At 49.5% G+C, this 22,115-nt stretch overlaps 1 protein-coding gene across 1 annotated transcript in view; it reads right to left on the reverse strand.

Annotated features, from left to right (window-relative positions):
• Positions 1-476: 476 nt before the first annotated feature.
• RNASET2 (ribonuclease T2) overlaps positions 477-22,115 on the reverse strand; it is a 31,282-nt gene continuing 9,643 nt past the window's right edge. Inside the window, exons 5-10 of the mRNA XM_006871189.1 lie at positions 21,486-21,543; positions 17,963-18,033; positions 9,012-9,125; positions 3,195-3,240; positions 2,666-2,740; positions 477-680 (exon numbers count right to left, since the gene is read on the reverse strand). Of these exons, the coding sequence (XP_006871251.1) occupies positions 477-680; positions 2,666-2,740; positions 3,195-3,240; positions 9,012-9,125; positions 17,963-18,033; positions 21,486-21,543 (568 nt within the window). The remainder of the gene's footprint in view (positions 681-2,665; positions 2,741-3,194; positions 3,241-9,011; positions 9,126-17,962; positions 18,034-21,485; positions 21,544-22,115) is intronic.

Below are 22,115 nucleotides of genomic sequence, written 5' to 3' on the forward strand. Positions count from 1 at the left end.
AAGGGCCACAAAGTCCCTTCGAAGCCGTGCACACATCTAGACAACATGGTGGGAAGCCGACCCAGCCCTCCCCCAACACTTCTCCCTGCCTGCCGACACCGCAGGGCCAAAAGGACAGGGCTCCAGCCAGGCCATTTGGTGATGAGGATGACAGGGGGACTGTCCCCCTCAACATGCCTGTGGAGTGCGTTGAGTCTGATCCAGGCGCCTGACCAACACAAGGTCGCCTGCTGTCTCCTGTGGAGGAGACAAGGAGCTCAGGCCAGCAGCCAGACCATCTGCAGCTTTATTGTCACCACGAGCCAGCTCCACAGCTCTCAGCACCTCGGCGTTCAGCCGTGTTTACATGAGCCCCCGCAAATCAGCACACACACTCGGAAATGAAAAGAACACAAGAGAAAGGCTTGTGTCCGTGAGAGAAAAACAGGCAGGGTTTTGAAGAAAGCTGTGGCTGGTACAATTCTTTCTCTTGCTTTTCAAAGCTCAGGGGGTTTCCGTGTGGTCTCTCTGGGTGGGGGGTAGAACACGGGGCCATCCTCACAGACCTCCAGGCTGACCACACCTGTCCATGTGGCCTTTGGCTTGAGGGAGGCCGAGTGTCCGGGCTCAGTGCAGTTCCGTAGCACCAGGTCCTTTGTAAGACACAATTCTATCTGGCCGATGGTCTGTACTTTCTCATCCTAGGGACCAAAAGAGAGACAGGACGGGTTTGGGGTTAGCATGTGAAGCCTGGGACCTGGAGGTTACCAGAGGGAGGCCACCAGGCACGGATTCCAGATTCTCAGACCAAATGTATGTCCCTGAAGAGATGGGGCACTGGTAATGCAGTGGTACAAGCACTGGGTAGCTAACCATAAGGTTGGCAGTTCAAACCCAGCAGCCACTCCTTGGGAGAATGATGAAGCCGTCTGCTTTCATTAAGCCTCGGAAAATCGCTGGGGCAGTTCTACCCCCTTGCTATGAGTCCGGTTTGAATCCAAGGCAGTGAGTCTGGATTCGGACTTCGGTTATTTAACAAATGCAGCAACTCCAACCAAAGCCTTGGTGGCACAACAGTTAAGCACTCAGCTGTGGACCCAAAGGTTGGTGTGGTCTGACCTGGCGATCTCTTTCTATAGAGGACAGTCTAGCAAACCCTATTCTGCAACACACACGGTCTCTGTGAGAGGAGAAGAATGTGACAGACATCAACGGACCCCCTGTGAGAGGCGGGGTGCAGCTTACCCACCGGGGCCGTGTGTGAAGACAGGCAGCTGTCAGTGTAAAATGAAGCATGTGTATCCACACACAGACACACAGGAACTGAACTGTTCCCCCCAAAAAACATGTGCTACGTCCTGACCTCCCGGTATCTGTGACGATGACCATGTAAGAAACCAGGGTCTCTGAAGACATTCTCGGGGGTGCTTATAAAGAGATGAGGCACAGAGGGCGTCTGTGGGGGGAGACAGAGGCTGGAGTGGGCTGCTGTAACCCAAGGACACCTGAGGCCCTAGATGCTGGGAGAAAGGGTCATCCGCCAGAGCCGTGGGAGAAGCGTGGGTCAGCGAACACGCGGAGTTCGGGTTTCTAACCTCCAGAACCGTCAATCCCTGGTTGGACAGCCACCCTCTTGACGGTACTCTCTATATGGCCGCCCTAGCAAATCACTACAATATATTTCAGTCTATTGTTGTTGTTGTTGTTGTTGTTGCTAAGTGTTTCCAAGGAGCAGCTGGTGAGCTTGAACCGCCGACCTTGTGGTTCAAAGCAACTTTGTAAACCAGTGCTTTATCCCACAGCGCCACAACAGGGTATGAAAAATGGACCCCACTGTTAAAGAATTTATGTCTTTATCATCTGGCAAAAGAAACTACGGTTTTGTCTAAATTATTCAGAACATAAAGAGAAAACTTAATTTTCACAGTTACAAATTGTTGACTAAACAGCATTCCCCCTTCCCGCCTTGTCCTTCCTCCGCCTCCATTCTAGAACATTGGGAAGTTCTTATTAGGAAAAAGGGGGAAAACAAATTCTGTCCTGAGGTAGTGTCAAAGCAGAACCTACCTTCTAAACACACAGTTACACAAACAGCTCACACTCACACCCACACACGTACACACCAGACATTCCCTCACCCCAGTCACGCACCCCACACACACCACTCACACACACCAGGCCCACGTTCACACCCCCCCCACAAACACATAACAGCCACGTTCACGTCCACCCCCCCACACATAAACTACACCCACATCACACCCACACATACACTTACACAAACACCCACACACAAACCACACTCACACATACACCGCACCCATAGACAACACCTACATTCACACCCACAGACAACACACACACCATACCCACACACATACCGCATACACAGAGAACACCCACATTCACACCCACACACCCCCAAACACACTCTGTACACACATCACACACACCAGGCTCACATTCACACCCACACAGAAAACACCTACACACATCACACCCACATCCACCACACCCACACATCCTCCACACTCACCCTGACACACACACTCATCTTTACTCTCTGCACACATCAGTCATACGTTGCACACACACACACAGATGCAACTCAGCTCCTGGGGGTCTACAGTGAACCCCAATTTGTGGAGCAAGTTCACTTGGTCCCTGGGAAGACGAGGGGCCTCACCTGTGTTGGTGGAAGGCACTGGACTTTGGGCATAACTCCGTAGATGCTGGCCAGGGCGTCTTTGATATCTGCGATCTAAAGTCCGTGGTGAGCGTTAGAAATGCTGCCCCCCCACAAAGCCCAACAGCTGCCAGTCTGCTTACATGGTCCACAAGGCACCCTCGCCCACCCAGCAGGTAAGATGACTGGAGGCCGCTCCATCCAGCAGCTTCCTGCAGGTGTGGCTCCTGTCCCGGGCCCTGTCCACGCACCTCCCCACACGGTGACCTGCCAGCTAACCCATCTGCGAGGCCTCGTTCCGCTGCACCTCCACCTGTTCCCCAACAACCTGCGGCCCACACTTCCCATCCAAACCTCCACCTGCGCTCCCAGCCAATGTGTGTGGGCCCACGTGTGTTCTCAGACAAGGAGACACAGTTGATGCCAATCACTTCGTGGGACCCCCAAGAGGAGTGTGGGGCCGCAGGCTCTGATGGTGCTCAGCTCACAGCAGAAGGTCCCTCGTGTAGCGGCTGACAGCAGGGCTTACCTGGTAGTAATTGATGGATGGCTTTATCCCCAACTTCCGGAGCATACTGAAGTTTAAATAAAAAACAAAAATTAGCCGCATAATGAAGCTTCCTTCTCCTTTCTTGTTTGTCTTCAGCAACACATTCTTGTTGTCAGTCGGGGTCGTCAAACCAATCCCAAGGTCATGGCGGCCCTGTAGGGCCAAGGAGACCCTCCCACAGGGTCTCCACAGTGGTAAATCTTTATGAAGGGAGCGGATCTCCGGGGCTCTCTCCCGTGAAGCAGCTGGGTGTGTTTGAACCTGTAACCTTTCAGTTAGCCGCCGGTGCTTACCCACTGAACCACCAAGCCCCATATAACGGTCATGTTTTCCTCCCCGTTACGTCGGTCAGCACAGCTCCAGTCAAGGACAGCAAGCAGGTAAGCGGCACTCGGGCAGCAGTAGCCCCGCCAACCCCCTTAGCACGCGGGACTTCACGCTGCAGTGGACTCCGGGAACAGTGATCCATAGGGTACAGCCAATGGCAGTCACCCCCACATGACCGTCTACGCCCTGTAACTGCTTTGATTCTAGGCTGACCCTAGAAAAAGGCATCTTCTCAAACCTGTAAGTCCTTTAACTACAAGGGGACTTCACAAACGTGTGGAAAATCCCACAATCTTTTCATTCCATCCACCATTCAAAGGTTCTGAAGCCCCTTGTACATGTAGCCTTGAAGTATTTCCTCACACTTGGGGTCCTAATGCTCAGGAGACAATCTAGGACTGTTGTTGTTGTTAATGTGCTGTGTGGCCCCCAAGCCTTTACTTCATGATGGGGTACAGTGTGAAACACTCTCGCATTAAACATTCCCAACACCAATGTGGTGTGGAGGCCTAATGTGGCCCTGTAAGATAAACACCAGACTGCTAACCACAAGGTCGGTGGTTCAAACTCACCAGCCGCTCCTCGGAAACCCCATACAAGGTCGCTATGAGTTGGAACTGACGCGACGGCACTTTACAACCATGTGCAGTGCTTTCAGGATTTACGTTATCTGTCAGCCTGGCCTGGTTGTGGTACCCAGCCGCTTGGTCAAACACGGATTTCCATGTTGCTGTGAAGGCATTTAAATGGGATTACCTTTTAAATTAGAGTCCTGGTGTGGCACTGGACCGCAAAGTGGGTTTGAGCCACAAGGTTGATGGTTCAAACCCTCCAGCTGCCTCTCGGAAGTGTCATACAGGGTCGCTACCAACTCGACAGCACTTCTGAACAACCTTTAAATCTGTTGACTCTAAGGAGACAGCCCCCCATAATGTGGATGGATCTCATCAGAAAGCTGAAGGTCTAAAGAGCAAAATCAGGCTTCTGTACTGAGGAGGTAGCCTCAAACTATGTGAGGGGGCTTCAAAAAGTTTGTAGAAAATGGAATGAAAAGATAACAGGGCTCCAAAACGTTTGTGGGAGCTTTCATGGGAACACTTAGTTGCAGCGTGGGACGGGAGGGCAGGGGGAGAAGGTAGAATCCCCTCTGAATAGTTTCCCTCTTTCCAGACAGATCTGGCGAAAAGGGGGTGGGGGACACAACAGCGATAGGATTTTATGATTCAGTTGTGAATAATTGTGGGCAAGATTAACCGTGATCGTCACAACTGTAATTGTATAATATAATATATGTAACTAAAAGGAGGGAGCAGGTGATCTTTCATTGCGGGAACAGAGGATCCAGGACCACCAAGAAGGAAGAGCAAGAGCTGATGGTGAGATTCCAGCTAGAAAAGCAGAGGCAGCAGAGACGGTGGCTGTGTGCCTGCGGGCAGGAGGCTGGCCGGCAGAATGGGCCCTGGACATTTAACTGAATAGATATCTTTTTGTCTTGTAAGTGTACATCAAATACTTTTTCCTTGTTCGCTTGTGAAATCGAAGATGTAAATGGGGAGACCCAGGAAGGAAGTGGGATGGATTGGTGTTGCAGGGAGGGGACTGCAATCACTGAGATGAAACCAGGTGTGGGGTTTTTTGAATGTCGAGCTGATGATCTCATCTGTAAACCTTCACCCAAGTCATGATAAAAAAAAGTTTTTAAAAAAGTTTGAAATTTAAAATTTTTTTTAAATTTAAAATTTAAAAATTAAAAAAAATTCCATCATCTTTTCATTCCGTTTTTCCACAAACTTTTCTCCCCTTCATATATTCTGCTGGAGCTTCCAGCCCAGTCTGCCCTATGGATTTTGGACATGCCAACTCCCATAATCCCATGAGAAATTCCTTAAAATCAATTGATCAATCGATCAAAAGGTAGTCCCCGACTTAACGAAAGTTCTGTTCCCATGAATCCATCATAAATTAGATACCTCGTGTTTTACCATTTTAGTTTTCATTATTGTTGTCTTTCATCATCAGCATCTTTGTAAATCTGATCTTTGTCTGGGGGGGCAGGGACTGAGACATTACATATAAGCGTATGTGTTACAGCACTAGAGGTAATGTGTATTACCAATAATTAGGTGTCCATGATGTGGTACACGTTTACCAAGCATCCCCATTTGTATTTTATGAACCTCAATAACTTTACCCAAACACACACATACGCACGTCTGTGCTACGACACTAAAGGTAGTGTGTATTACCAATAATTAGGTGTCCATGATGCGGTACACGTTTACCAAGGTCCCTATTTGTACCTGTGAATCTCAGCAACTTTACCCAAACACACACATACTCACGGTCTCTCACACTCACTTTCTCAGACACAAACACACACACTCTCACAGCCACACACAAGCAAAGTTGCATCATCTGCATAGATCAGGTTGTTAACATGTCTCCTTCTAATCCTGATGCCACGATTTTCCTTCATATAGTTCAACTTCTCAAGTTATTTGCTCAGCATACAGATTAAGTATGTAAGGTGAAAGGGTACTACCTTGGCACATTTTTCTTGATCTTAAAACATTCAGTGTCCCCTTGTTCTGTTCGAATGACTGCCTCTTGGTCTATGTACAGATTTCTCATGAGCACACTTAAGTGTTCTAGAATTTCCATTCTTCACAATGTTGTCCATAGCTTGTCATCACATACCCAATCGGAGGCCTTTGCGTAGTCAGCAAAGCACAGGTATACAATCTTTCTGAGATTCTCTGTTTTCACCTAAGATCTATCTGACATCCCTAATTCCACGTCCTCTTCTGAAAATGTGGCTTGAATTTCAGGCGGCTTCCTGTTGATGTACCGCTGCCAGCATTTTGTAGTTATCTTGAGCAAAACATTACTTACATGGGATGTTAATGAAATTGTTTGATAATTTCTATATTCTGTTGGGTTACCTGTCTGGAATGGGCACAAACATGGATCTCTTCCAATCAGTGACCAGGTAGCTGTCTTGCAAATTCCTTGGCATAGATGAGTGAGTGCCTCCAGTGCTACATCAATGTGTTGAAACATCTCAGTTGTTAATGTGCCCATTCCTGGAGCCCTGCTTTTTGCCAATGCCTTTAGTATACTCGGACATCTTCCTTCAGTACCATTGGATCTGGATCCTATGCTACCTCTTGAAACGGTGGAACATCAACTGTATTTGGTGCAGGGACTGTGGACTCCTTCCACCTTCTTTTGAAGCTTTCTGCATCATTCAGTATCACAAATCAAGGCCTGATTCCTTTTTTTTTTTTAGTTCTTTCAGCTTGAAAATTGCACAGTATGTTCTTCCCTTTGGATTTTCTAAGTTCAGTCCTTTGTACATTTCATAATACCAGGATAAGTCAGAAAGTATTGAGATTAGGGTTCCAGAGCATACTCATGGGGATTTATTCCAAACAAAGTGTGTTTAACCCGCTCTGAGATCAGTGGATGGCTGCAGACTTAGCTTTAGTCTCGTTACGGTGACTTTATAAACAAGGCACAATCACAGCTGTGGCTTTTGAGGGGATGTGTTGGGTCCTCAAATTCTAGGTAGAGAGGTCAGCTCAGAGGGCTAAGGAGACTGTTTGGGGATCATTACAGGGTTCATCTTATAGGACGAACATGGGGGCTTACTGGGAAAAAGCCTTAAGACAACGGGAAGCTGTATTTGTAAGACAAGAAGTTGCTGAGAAATTTGTTCCATCTGGACCATGCAGCTGGGTATCCTTGGAAGGCAGCATCACTGTCCTAGGAAAATGTCATTGAGAAACCCAACCCCATCCATCCGAGAACCCTGATCTTACCCCTTCAGGCTTCTTTTTCTTCCCCAAACTCAAAACAGATTGAAAAGAAACAGATTTGAGTCCCTGGAGGCTGCCCAGACTGCTCTTTTAATGAGATCTAAACTAAAGTTCTCATTGGGAGCTCTGGTAGCGTAATGGTTATGAATCGGGCTGCGAACCTTAAGGTCAGCAGTTTGAAACTACCAGCTGTTCTGTAGGAGAAAAATAAGGCTTTCTGCTCCCGTAAAGATTTACAGCCTCAGAAACCCTGTACAGGGTCACTGTGAGGTGGTTCCAATGACACAGCACATAACCACCAAACTAAAGAGCACAGGATTCCTTAGGGAAGGCTTCCTGCTGCTGGGAAGTGCAGTCAAGTTGCTGCCGACTCACAGTGACCCTGTATAAGGCTTCCAAGGAGCAGCTAGTGGGTTTGAACCACCGACCTTGCGGTCTGCAGTCCAGTGCTGATCCTACAGTGCCACAAAGAGAGATGGAAACACTGCCTTCAGATGTATACGAACCTCAATGTCGAGAACTGCTAGCTTCCCATTTTGACATAAATTTTGTAGGGTTTTGTAATCATGTTCTTTGACTTGCACCATGCTTACTCGTCGAGCTGTCCTATGAAATCCTCTGTTCCACTCTCACTGGCTCATTTCCTCCAGTCTTGTTAGCTTCTCTACACTCAGGAGCAAGTTTCAAAGTCTCTTCCGACACCCATTTTTGTTTTTTCTTTTCTTTTTAATGACCTTTTGCTTTTTTCATGAACGATGGATGTCTTTAATGTCACCTCATAGCTCATCTGATGTTTGCTCATTACCACACAGCAAATACAAAGCAGGGTTTTTTTTATGGGCATGGAGTCTGTGAAACCCGCTGTTAACCTCACGGCGCGCTGAGGGGGAAGAGGACAAGTGCACGCTGGTTCGGGTAATTTCCAGGCGCCAGGCTGCACCCCACTTAACTGCTTTCTCTGGAAGCATCACACAGAGATCAAAAGACTGTCAGATCTGCAGTCTCTGGAGACATTCGCTATAGGCAGCATGCTTGTCAGCATTTCTGCTTCAGAAAGGAAAGCCTTTTCTGAATTGTCACTGTCCGAAGGTGACTTGATGTTTGGTTGTAAATTAGCGCTCAGAGAGGTGGAGACCGGGGTAATGCTGATAGCTAATGCACTCAGTTATAGCCAAAAAGTTGGAGGTTCAGGTCTACCTGAGATGCCCAGGAAGAAAGATCTGGTGTCCTATTCCTGGAAAACCTCAAGAGAAAACACAGTCCTCAGGGCGACTGGTTTACCGAGAGAGGTGGTCAGCTGTCCAGTCTGCTGGGCATGCTCAAAGGTGCCCTTGTGGTGCACTGCACTCAGCACTAGACTGCTCACCACAAGGTCAGTGGTTCAAACCCACCAATGGCTATGCAGAACACTGTGGCTTTCTGCTCCTGTAGGATCTACTTTGTGGGGACAGTTCTGTAGGGCCGCTAAGAGTCGAAATGGACTGATGGCAGGGGGTGGGTCTAGGGGGGCTCCTGACCCGGAGCAGTGAGGAAAGGGCCCTACAAATGCTTTCTTGGGCAAGACCCCTCTTCCTCAGTGCCCTGATGTTTCTCCCCCGCACCATCTTGGCCTGTCTGCGGGAGGCAGCAGGGCACACGCCACACAACCTACTTGTTGAGGTCCATCTGTTGATAGAGCTCTAGGCTTTTGCCGAAGTACTTCTTCTCGGAGCTGAGGACCTCCAGCTGGGCGGCACAGGTTCCGTGTTTCTCCCATTCATGTCTCCTGCAAGGGTCAAAAACACACACATGACACGAGGGCTTCCCAGGACACATGACGCAATGTCTCATCCCAGGACACGACTCGAGGTGCTCCCCTGTCTGCAGTGGACTAACGAGGAAGGACAGAACAGGCAGTTGTGCCCCTTCCACAGGCTTTATTGCACCATCAGCACCAATTCATCCTCCTGTGGCAGCCTGCTCCTGGACACGCTGCTGATACCCCCGGTGCAGGTACCTCCGGGGGCATGGGACAGCGTGCCCACTGCCGAGGGCCAGCCCATGAGGGAAGAGGCTGCTCGTGGTCTCTAAGCAGAGAAAAGGCAGAAGGTCTGGCTTTCACTAGTGAGGGGCTGCCGCTTCTGTGTCGATTCTACAGAAGTGGCCATGATAAAAGCACAGATTGTCTGTACCCCAAACAAATGCCCACAAACCAGGAGCAATTTGTACCTGACAACAATACTGCAGCTGGTACTCGCACCCTGCCTCTTACTGCAGGTTAACACACAGAAAGTGCTCACATTCGTCTCCCAGCTCACCAAGCAAACGTCTTCTCCTGGCCTGGAAATGGGGAAACTGAGGCCACACAGCCTGCACTTTGGTTCCGAGCTCAGGGATTCTGTCCCCAACCCTTTGCTGACTATAATTTAGACCTGTCCCCAGAAGGACCGTTGACCTGTCTGTTCACACGCTAACAGTTTTTAGCATGGTCAAACACAACGGACTGCAAGCTTCCTGGGCTCTACTGGCGATTCAGTCATGACGTTTTTGCACATGATATCCAAGCAGCCTTCATAAAGCTCTCATACGTAGTCCCTCAAAAACATTTTCATGAATCCACTGGTAAATCCATCCAGAGTCTCAGTTCTGAATAACTGTGTTGGTTCTAAGTTCCTCAGACCTCAGGGAGATAGAGAAGTCAGACCCAAGAATAAGAAGGGATGGCTAACTAATAGTAGTTTTCAGAACAAACGATTTACCAGCTTTGTCTAGTCTACAGAGCACAAGGGAAAGACCTTCTCAAGGAATTCAGTGTCACCCATCTGTTGCTGTGACCTGTCATTGATTCAACTCTGGCTCACGGCGCCCCCGTGTGTGCTAAGGAGAACTCTGCTCCACAGGCTCTTCAAGGCTGAGACCTCCCAGACGAGGATCACCACGCACGATGACTTCTGAGACATAGTGGCCAGGAGATTGCTGCCCAGAGCGGCCTTAGGGCTGGGCAGAGTCTGCCAGGCTGGAAATCTTTACAGGGGCAGACAGCCTCACTGTTCTCCCCCCGAGTGGCTGCTGGGTTTGAACTGCCAACCTTGATGATAACAGCCCAATGTTTAACCGACTGTGCTATCAAGGCATCTTAGATACTTCCTTGCTGTTGTTGTTAAGTGCCATAGAGTTGGTTCTGACTCATAGCACCCTGCCTAGGGTTTCTGAGGAGCGGCTGATGGGTCTGAACCACTGACCTTGTGGTTAGCAGTCCAGTGCAGATCCTATAGTGGCCACACCAGGAGTCTAAGATGCTGCTTCAGTTACAGTAAAACAGGATTAATATCAGAACCTACAGGAAGGAGCACTGGTGGTGCCATGGGTTAAGCACTGGGTGTTCACTCAAAGCTGGTGCTTCACAGAAGGTAGAGGCTGCTCCCGAAAAGACTGACAGCCTCGGAAAGGGACAGTGTTCTCCTGGTCCTGTAGGGTCGATGTGGCATCGGGGAGAGTAAATGTGCTGACGTAGTTAGCATGCTGACACGAGCAAATGGCTCCTAGCACACGACAAATGGTCCCTAGATGCCTCAGTCAGCACGTGATGCGAGGGAGCAACACTCGCCGCCTGGCTCTAGACTGGACACTGGGACCGGACACTTTTAACACTAACGACCACAGTGCTCCTCAGAAGCCAGGATGCAACACTTCGTCTCTCGGACTTTGGACACATTGTCAGGAGGGACCAGTCCCTGGAGGACACATCATGCTTGGGGAAGTGGCGGTGGTGGTGGTTATGTGCCATGAAGTCGGTTCTGACTCTTAACGACCCTGCGCACGTTTTCTGAGGCTGTAAATCTTTACGGGAGCAGAAAACCACATCTTTCTCCTGCAGAATCGCTGGTAGTTTCGAACTGCTGACCTTGAGGTTAGCAGCCCGACTTGTAACCACTATGCTACCAGAGCTCCTTTGGGAAAGTAGAGGGTCAGTGAAAACGAGGAAGACCCTCGGTGAGGTGGGCTGACACAGTGGCAGCAGCGGTGGGCTCAAACATAACAATTGTAGGGACGGTGCAGGACTGACCGAGGAGTGTTTCCCTCTGTTGACCACAGAACCACTGTGAGTCAGAACCAACACCACTCGGCACCAAGACGTACAGTTATCACTGCCAAGTGATTCACCGCTTACCTGCTGTACTGAAGTATCTACGGCTGCAGCTTCATTTTCAGCTGTTTAGCTAAACCGTAATCCACTCCCCTGTAGCTCGGTAGTCACGGGAGGACCACGGCTGTATCCTTGGTAACCACAGACTCATTATTTCCCAGGACTTTGTAAAATGCTCTATCAAACTGTTCTTCCTGGCTTTTTCTCATTCCAACTCAGTCGGCCATGACGTTTTCTATGTTTTCTGGTGTGCAGATTACTCAGAGCGCGTGCTTAGGAGCCCAGGAACCCCTCCCCAACTTCCATCTCTTCTACTGAAGGGAAAGTTCACACTACAGACCTGGGTCCACAGAGCACCCTCCTGTCCCATGCCCAGAGAGCCCCTGGGTGGGGTAAATGGGTGGCTGTTCAAATCTAATCAGAGGACCCTCAGAAGAAAGGTCTGGTAATCTACTGAAAACAAAACAAAACAGTCACTGGACGTCTCATGGAGTAAAGCTGTAAGCCGCGAGTCAGACGCCTTCGAGGGGACCACAAACCCGGCCCTCATGAACCAGGTAGGTGGGGTGGTTTTCACTATGCTTTGTTTAAAATCAATCTCTGGTGCACACACAGCTAGGCGTTCCACTACTGGCTGAAACGGTGGTTCGAACCCACCCTGAAGTGCCTCAGAAGAAAAGCCTGATACACGCCCTCCCAGTGGGCATTTCTGCTACTTCCAGATGAAACTATCCTAATGAATATGTGGGGTCTTCCCATTCCCTTCCATTCCATGAGCTTCTGATTCCATTTATCCACAAACTTCTTGGAACACCCTCACAAGAGGGAAAATTCAGCTGTCTCTGCTAAACGTTCACTACTTGTGTTTCTCATTCAGCTGTGGCACCTTCTTCTGTGGGACTTTAGGAGCCCTGATTGTTGAACCCACCAGCTGCCCCACAGGATAACGATGGGACAGTCTGCTTCCATACACGGACAGCCTCAGAAACCCTAGGAAGGAGTCATCTTCTGTCCTACAGGGGAGATGGATTTCCCACCTGTTCCGAGTACCTCAGCCAGGCATCTGCAGCTGAGGCCAATTCCAGTCACAGGCCCACCATGACAGAAGTCCCAGACACAAGCACCCGCAGCCCCCCCTTGTTCAGTCCCCCACTGGGTCCACAGAGGTGATCACTGAACAGCTGTCTTCCTAGTCATGTCTGCTGTGGGCTATGAAATTCCATTTACTGAGGCAGTCTGACAACATTCCCATGGCAACCACCTCCAGTCCAGTACCTGGGCTGTGCCGCTGAGGCCCGGGATGGAGAGCGCCTCTCTGGACTTTCAAATACCCACCAGCTGAGTCCACAGTGTGGCCTGTGCTACTGGCCGGGGAGGGGACTGGCCTCGGTCTGCTGTGGCAACAGCATGCACGATGGGACTGGACGTCTGCAGGAAGCCATGTAGCCACAGACCTGGAGCCTGAGACTTCCCATCTGAGAAAGGCGTCTATAGGGGAGGGGCCGGGCCTCAGAGGGAGATCTGTGGCCCCACACTGCTCACCGGGGCCTTGGCTCAGACTCACCTGCTGCCTGACTCTCAAAACCCAGGTAATGACTTTGAGCACCTCACTTCCTTTTACGCGACAGGTCAGCTACCTGAATTCCTGACCTCTGATGCACCTGGTCTTCAGCAACAGCATGCTCTTAACAACTGGTGGCGCTGTAGGATAAGCACTGGACAGCTAACTACAAGGTCATCAGTTCAAACCCACCAGCGACTCCTCGGAAGAAAGGTGAGACTTCTGCTCCTGTAAAGATTTACAGCCTCGGAACAGACTCGACAGCGCACACCAACAACCACCAAAGCGATGCAGAGTTATCACTCGATGACTTGCAGAAAAGTTGGTTCAAACCCAGCCAGAGGTGTCTCAGAAGACAGACCTGGTGATCTGGAATGCCTTAGCCTTGGAAACCCCGAGGCTCAGCCCCGCTCTGCACACGTGGGCTGCCAGCCTGCATGCCGGGCGTCCCTCCTAGCTCTGATGTGTCTGGTGCCCACAGAGCATGTCTTCACGTCTGCCTGGCTTCTTCAGCGCTGATGCTTCCTCGAGGACTCTGCTCTCCTTACTACAACCCGTTACTCGGAATCAAAGCCCTAATCAACGGGCCGCATGTGAGGGGGCTTCAAAAAGTGTGTGGACAAATGCAATGACAGATAATGGGACTTTGCCCCAAACTTTTCCAAGCCCCCTCATGTATGCTTTTTGGTCAATGTCCAATGTCAGGTTAATGGATATTCAGAAGACAGAGCTGGAGTGATCTGGAAGGCTCTCACCTTGGAAACACCGAGGCTCAGCCTGCTCTGCACACGTTTGCAATGCAAACGCTAACTCTGCCTTTGATCTAAGATGTCCTGGTGGCCCAGGACGTTAGGAGTTGTTGGGCTGCAAACCTGAAGGTCAGTAGCTCAGACCCACCAATCACTCCACAAGAAAATACTGTGGAAATCTTCTTCCATAAAGATGACAGTGTTGGAAACCGTATGGGGCAGGTGTAGTCTGTCCTGAAAGGTTGCTGAGTCGGAATCTACCGGATTTGATGGGCTGGGTTTGGTTTCCAGTTGCCTTAGATCAGCTAAACCCATGTTCAAGGGTACAAAACAACATCAGGATCCTGTCACCCTGCTGGCCCCACCGCAAGTTCCTTCACCCCGTCCCTGCAGCCAGTGGCCCCTGAGGACACCGGGGCCGGCAGCATGCTTGGAAGGGGTGGAAGCTGGTTATTATTTATTTACCCTGTGTACGATTACTAATTTAACTCTCAAGTTTCAGGTGGATGCTCGAGTCTAGCAAAATATAATGGAGGAGAACCTTGAAAACTGAAACACAGTCTACACCACGGGCTAGACATTCACATCGGAAAGGGCGAACGCGGCTCTGAAGCCATCAATCTGAGGGACTTGGCAGAACCCATCACCAGGGACTCGAGACGCGTGGCTTCCAGCCAAGTGCCTGCTGGGGCTCTGCAAACAGGCCACCTCAGCATTTCCACAGACATGGAGCCGGGCTCTCCCAGGCCAGCTTATGCCTAATGCCGACAAGCTGGGTAAAGTCCAACCGCACAATGCATTCCCTAATGCCACTCAACCTTGAAAAATGCACAACAAAATGTCATCGATGCAAGTACCAGAGATACCAGCTTCTGGTCTCAGATATGCCACCTGAGGTCTCTGCATGTGTGTGTGCTAAGGTAACAATGTGTATGAGGGTAAGGTCAAAGTTACTGTACAAATATATCAAAATGGGAGGTGACTGCTTCTCAACTTACCCCCCCCATCTAGAAATACACACTCTGAAGGCGGTGTTTCCATCTCCCTAACCCTAACCCGTCCCTGAAAACCACTGCGTGCTTCCATTCACCTCACACCGAACGGCAGCTTTGACACCCTTGAAGGAGGGATGCAGATCGTGTTCTTTGAGTCCTGGGAATAAAACGAAGTCTGAAGGGGAAGGCCAGGAGTATAGGGTGAATCTGGTACGGCATCCCCATGAAGTTCTCAAAGGCAGCCCTTGCTTACTTCAAAGGAGGAGGTGCATTGTCATGACAGAAAAAATTCCTCGGTACAAATTTCCTGGAAGTTTTCAATTTGTTTAAAAAGTCTTCCTAATAATTCTTCTAGATTGCCTTTTGTCCTTCAAAAAAAAGTCTACAAAAATGATCTCTTTGAAATCCCAAGAGCCCAAACCTGCTAAGCTGGTCTCTCTGCCTGAATTGAATGGGCCGCAGCACGTCCCCTCAAGGCTCACTGCAAGTTAAGTGTTCCTGGAGACTCATACTTCACAATGTTGTCCATAGCTTATCATGATCACACAATCGAAAGCCTTTGCGTAGTCAATAAAGCACAGGTAAACATCTGTCTAGTATTCTCTGCTTTCAGCCAAGATCCATCTGATGTCGGCAATGATATCCCTCGTTCTACGTCCTTGAAGGCATTTGGATATTATCCTATCATAGACAGCATTGTTCTTCAAGACAGAGCTTAACATGATTTTTATGATGATGATGATGAATGTAGAAAATCATCAGACAATATCGTTCATATTGCCTGCAAGTAAATTTTTGCTAAAGATAATATAAAAATGGCTGTAACTGTACATTGACAGAGAACTTTCAAAGATTCAAGCCGGATTCAGAACAAGGGATCTCGTTCTTGGAGTCAGATGGATCTTCACTGGAAGCAGAGAATACCAGAAAGATGTTTACCCGTGCTTTGTTGACTCGGCAAAGCTGTCAGTTGTGTGGATCCTGACAAGCTATGGGCAACATTCTGGAGAATGAGTATTCTAGAACACTTAATTGAGCTCATGAGATGCTTGTTCATAGACCAAGAGGCAGTTGTTTGAACAGAACAAGGAACATCGAATGGTTTAAAATTAGGGAAGCGGTGTGCCCGAGTTGTATTCTTTCACCACACTTAATCTGTATGCTGAGCAAATAATCTGAGAAGCTAGGTTATAGGAAGAAAAACGTGGGTTCAGGATTGGAGGGAGGCTCATTAACAACCTGCGATATACAGATGATACAACCTTGCTTGTTGAAAGAGGACTTAAAATACTTACTGATGATCAAAGAGCACAGCCTTCGGTATGGATTACATCTCAATATAAAGAAAACAAAAATCCTCACCACTGGACTAATAAACAACACTCTTATCAACGGAGAAAAGACTGAAGTTGTCAATTACTTCATTTTTCTTGGATAAACCATCAACACTCATGAAAGCAGCAGCCAAGAAATCAAACAACATACTGCATTGGACAAATCTGCTGCACAAGACCTCTTTAAAGTGTTGAGCAAAGATGTCAATTTGAGGACTGAGGTGCGCCTGACCCAAGCCATGGTATTTTCAATAACCTCAAATGCATGCAAAATTTGGACAGTGAATAAGGAAAACCGTAAAAGAATTGATGCATTTGAGTTATGGTGTTAAAGGAAAATATTGAAAGTACGATGGACTGCCAAAAGAACAAACCAATCTGTGTTGGAAGAAGTACATCCAAAATGCTCCTTGGAAGCCAGGATGGCCAGACTTTGTCTTTCATACTTTGGACATATTATTACAGGGACCAGTCCCTGGAGATGGGTATCATGTTTGGTATACAGTTGGTGAAAGAGAAGAAGACGCCCAATGACATGGATTGGCACAGTGGCAGCAGCAATGGGCTCAAACATAGCAACGATGGTGAGGTTGGCGCAGGACCACGTAGTGTTCGTTCTGTTGTGTCGCTATGAGTCGGTACTGACTTGATGGTACCTAACAACAACAACAAAACATTTATATATGTTGTTGTTGTTGTTACGTGCTGCTGAGTAGGTCCCGACCCATAGCGACCTTGTATAGGGTTTCTAAGGAGCGTCTAGTGAGTTTGAACTGCTGACCTTGCAGTTCAAACCGACTTTGCAGTCTAGTGCATTAACACACAGAGCCACGCCAAGACTCCATAGATATATATATATATATGATGATGGTGGTGGTGTATTGTGGAGCTGATTCCAAATCATGGCGACCCTGCATAGGGTTTCCGAGACTGTAAATCTTTATGGGAACAGAACGCCTCATCTTTCTTTCACAGAGCAGCTGGTAGTTTCGAACTGCTGTCCCTGAGGTTAGCAGACCGACTTGTACAGAGAGAAAGTCCTGATATGGCACCATGGAATAAGCACTCGACCTCAAGGTCGGTTTGAACCACAAGGTCAGAGATTCAAACTCACCAGCCGCTCCTTGAAAACCCTATACAGGGTCATTACAGGTCAGAACTGATTCGAAGGCACTCAACAACAACAATATAGAGATAGATAAATAGATAATGTAATAGGAGTCCTGGTGTGGCCCTGTAGGATAAACACTTGACTACAAGGGTGGCTCATACTTCCACACATGATGGGTAACATAACAGTAGCTATCTCTTTGCCATTTCTAGAACCCTGATACGTCCAATTCAGGGGCATTAAACATCACTCTGTCTGCCATCAACTGTCACCCCCAACAGATCACTGTCCCCTAGGCAGGACATCTTCCTTCCTCCCTCCCTCCCTCCCAGGCCTGTCATCAGCCTTGGTCACTAAGCTTCTGCCTACTCTAGATGTTTCACAAGTAGATCACATACTATCTGTCCTTTTGTGACAGACGTGTTTCACTTGGTGTGTTTACACAGTTCAGCCAGGTTATGGAGGACCATCAGTACTTCCCTTCTAGGAGAGGAAACAATTAACGCAGGAAGGAATGAAATAACTAGAGAATGAGCGGACACGGTCAGCTCCCATGCTGTCCCCCTGTCCAGCAGAAAGCATCAAGCACAGCCTCACAGACCAGCATCTCTAGAGAGAAGGCTGATGTGTCCCACCGTCTCACGCCTAATCCTTTATCTGGGCTTCAGATAGAGTCTCAACCTCAGAGTGCCTGTCACCCAGCTTCTTCAGGACTCAGAAACTCACCAGAACTGGCTGCTGTTGGAAGAGTGGTGGATTACATCAGGCCAGTACATCTTCATTTCCGGCATAAGGTCCTGCATGTGGTAGAAAACATCACAATCACACCCAGGAGCTAAAACCTCAAAACCTAGAATGCAACGTTGATGAACTTAAAACAGATGAAAAGAATTTGCTGTTGGGTGCGTTTGAGCCGGTTCCAACTCATAACGATCCTGGGTAGCATTTCTGAGGCTTTTTAAATCTTTGTGGGATCACAAAGCCTCATCTTTCTCCTTTGGATCGGCCTGGCGGCTGAAACCATGGAGCTTGTGGTTCACAGCCCAGTGCTTAGGCACGGAGCCACTGAGCTCCCGAAAAGCGTTTAGCTCTGTTGGTGAATTATATTTAGGCGAGTAAAGCAATTAATTCTGTGCTTATTTTGCATGAAGTTTTTCTTAAGATGTTATCTAAAATAGAATTTTACATCATTATAAAATAACTGAATTTGAAAACTCAAATTCTCTTTTTTTTGCCCAAAGATGAAGTGTGCTGGACCAGGCAGTCTGAACCCCTCCAAAACAGACCTAGGCCTGCTACCCTGGAGGATTCTGACTTACAGCAACTCTAGAGGACAGGGCAAAACTGCCCAGAGCGCTTCCAAGTAGGCAAATCTTTACGGGAGCAAACAGCCTCATCTTTCCCCCGTGAAGAGGCTGCTGGGTTCGAACCAGTGACCTTTAGGTTAGCAGCTGAGTGCTTAACCCCAGCACCAATGGTAAAAAAGTGCATTAAGCATTGGTCTGCTTACTGCAAGGTTGAAGCCCACCTCGGGAGATGGATGAGAATGTGTTCCCATAAAGATTTAGTCCTAAAACCAAACCTACTGTCAGGGCGTGGGTGGTGGTTCACAGTAAGCCTGTGGGACTGGGTAGAAGTGCCCCGTAGGGTTTCCAAGGTTGCCAATCTTCATGGAGGCAGACGGCCACACCTTTCTCCCTCAGAGCGGTTAGTGGGTCTGGTTAGCTGCTAAACGCTTAACCATGACACCAATGGTAAGCACTCCGTAAGTCTGCATTGGATGAATTCATCTTTCATTCTACTTGCAATTCACACAGAAATGAAGATGTGTGAGAGGCCCCATCACTGGCTCCGGGTGTCCCCAGTGACTGCTGTCCATGGGGCCTCAAAGCCATGAGGCCTTATGGACCATGGCCTTAAAGGGCCTCCCAGGAAGGAGACAGAGGAAAATAACCCAAATCCAGTGCAGAGTGGATTCGAACCCGTGGATTTGGACCCAATTGCCCTGCTCTCTTGGAGTCCTAGTGTGGTGCTGTGGGTTAAGTTCAGTTTGAACCACAAAGTCAGCGCTTCAAGCTCACCAGCCCCTCCTCAGAAACAGGGAGGAGCTACACAGGGTTGCAATGGGTTGGAACCAACTCAATGGTACTTAACAAGAACAACCCCGTCCTCTTGGGAAACACATGTTCCTGCAGGGATCTAGAATCTCAGTAAACCCTCTGATTCCCTATCACAGCCGACCTGCTGGACCCCATCCTGCACACCCAGCTCTTGGTACCTGACATTTTACTGCGTATTCACCCAGACTGCAGGTGCCCCTAAGGAAAGATGAGTGTGTGTATGGGACAGAGGTGGGAGGAAGAGAGATTATTCCACATCTGAGAGGCGAATTCCTGTTACATCTCAAAAGATGACTTCTATTCATCTCTGCTGAAAATCCCAGTCCTCTGAGTTCATCTGCAATAGGCTCTTTTGTATATCCCCCCAAAACACGGGTTGGACTCCTAACCCCATAGGTACCTGTGGAAATAATGTGCCATATCAGCATAGAGTGTGGCCTATACCTCATGTCTTCTGAGGTTCTAGAAGGTGGGGAAGTGCTCTGCTGAAAGCACTTTGGCCTCTTGTTTTTAGTTCTTCCTCTAAAAGGACCCACACCTGGGCTGGGCACACCGAGAGGACAGATGCTCGGGCAGATGCGCTCTGTAAGGAGGGGGACAAGAGCCCCAAGCCCTGAGGCTCAGAGAAGCTTCTTGGTGGGTGAGTCACACCAGGACCCCTCCGTGGCCACACCTCAAATATGTCTTTCTTTGAACCCCTCATGTTGTAATGGATTGGTAACTGCAGGTCGAGTAGTCTCAGAGAATTAATGAGTCCGCAGGGGTCAGTGAGAGCCCTCGGGGTCAGTGAGAGCCCCTGGGGTCAGTGAGAGCCCTCGGGGTCAATGAGTCAGTGAGAGCCCTCAGGGTCAGTGAGAGCCCCTGGGGTCAGTGAGAGCCCTCGGGGTCAGTGAGAGGCCTTGGGGTCAGTGAGAGCCCTCGGGGTCAGTGAGAGACCCTAGGATCAGTGAGAGCCCCTGGGGTCAGTGAGAGCCCTCGGGGTGAGTGGGTCAGTGAGAGCCTTCGGGGTCAGTGAGAGCCCCTGGGGTCAGTGGATCAGTGAGAGCCTTCAGGGTCAGTGAGAGCCCCAGGAGTCAGTGGGTCAGTGAGATCCTCTGGGGTTAGTGAGAGCCCTTGGGGTCAGTGAGAGCCTTCAGGGACACTGAGATCCTCGGGGTCAGTAGGTCAGTAAGAGCCCTCAGGGTCAGTGAGAGCCTTCGGGGTTAGTGAGAGCTCCTGGGGTCAATGAGTCAGTGAGAGCCCTCGCGGTCAGTGAGAGCCCTTGGGGTCAGTGGGTCAGTGAGAGTCCCCGGGGTCAGTGAGAGCCCCCGGCAGTGGTGGGAACCCCCAGGGGCCCGGATCTGTCTGTCTGCCCGTCTGAAAGAAGCTGTCCTGCTAAGGTGTGAGCACTGACCCAGCTCCAGGGCTGAGGGTCAGAGAGACAGTGTGCCATGTGGGCAGCGGGAAACAAGGATGGGCAGGCAGCCAGGTGCAGATCAGACACTGGAGCAAGCACAGACGGGGCTGAGAAACAACAGGCCCACAGAAGCTGTAGAGACAAGGACATCCCCCCAGAGCCCACAGAGAGAACGTTCCCCTAGAGCCGGCCCTGAACTCGGGCGTCCAGTCTCCTGAACTGTGAGGGAGCCCGTTCCTGCTGTTTAAAGTCACCCCACTGTGGGAGCTACACTAGGAGCTAAGACCCCATCGCTTCCTCCTTGCTCTTAGTCCCTGACAGAAACCCACCATGGCCACAGCCAGAAAGGGCAGGCCTGCAGCACTGACCATACGCTCCAGGCCACAGTTGTCCATGGTGGACCCCCAAACATTTCAGTTATGGGGTGCAGGATCTGGGGGTTCCCTCAGGGCATCTCACGGGGGCCAGAAGTGAGGGGAACCAGAATGTCCTCTCCCAGGGGCTGGGTTCACTCCCAACTGTCCACGGGGGGCTGGCATGGGGCTGTGGCCGTGGAGAAGAAAGGTCCATTTGTATTTAATCTGTGGGAAAACTCCTAAAAAGATACCAGGGGTCCAATCCTGATGAACACAGACATCCCCTCATTTTAAAACAGGGCTCTGAAGGTTCCCTCTGAAGGATACAGCTCGTCTCAGGCCACGTTCTAGAGCAGAGCAGGACCAACAGTCCATACCTTAATCTCTTCTAAATTAAAGTGCCAGGACCGGTTACACTCTTCTGCTTTGTCAGGCCTTGAAATCGAGAAGAAACAAGAATTAGTCTCAGATGCAACGGCAGCAACGTGACCCTAGAAGACTCGTACACGTGAGCACTTTGGAGAACCAATGGAAACATGACGTCACCTGGGACTTCCACCTGCCACAGAAACCACCGGACATGGAGTGAGAACAATCCAGTGGGCCCCACATGTGTCAGAATCCACCTGCCACGGAAACCACTGGACAAGGAGTGAGAGCAATTCAGTGGGCCCCACGCATGTCAGAGTCCATCTGCCACGGAAACCACTGGACACGGAGTGAAAGCAGCTGCCATCCAGTGGGCCCCACGCATGTCAGCGTCCACCTGCCACGGAAACCACTGGACAAGGAGTGAAAGCAGCTGCCATCCAGTGGGTCCCACGCGTGTCAGAGCATAACTGTGTTCACGGGGTCAGTGGCTAAGTGCTGAAACAGGTCTCCAGGGTCGTCTTCCAAGGTACTGTGGTGTAGATTTCCAACCTTCACATCAGCAGCCAAGACGTTAATGGTTTGTACTACCCAGGGGCTGCACACGGCTTACGTGTTGCTGCGGAGTAAACGCGGGG

The sequence above is a fragment of the Chrysochloris asiatica genome, unplaced genomic scaffold (genome assembly GCF_000296735.1).
Source record: "Chrysochloris asiatica unplaced genomic scaffold, ChrAsi1.0 scaffold00162, whole genome shotgun sequence".
In the NCBI taxonomy this organism is placed as follows: domain Eukaryota; kingdom Metazoa; phylum Chordata; class Mammalia; order Afrosoricida; family Chrysochloridae; genus Chrysochloris; species Chrysochloris asiatica.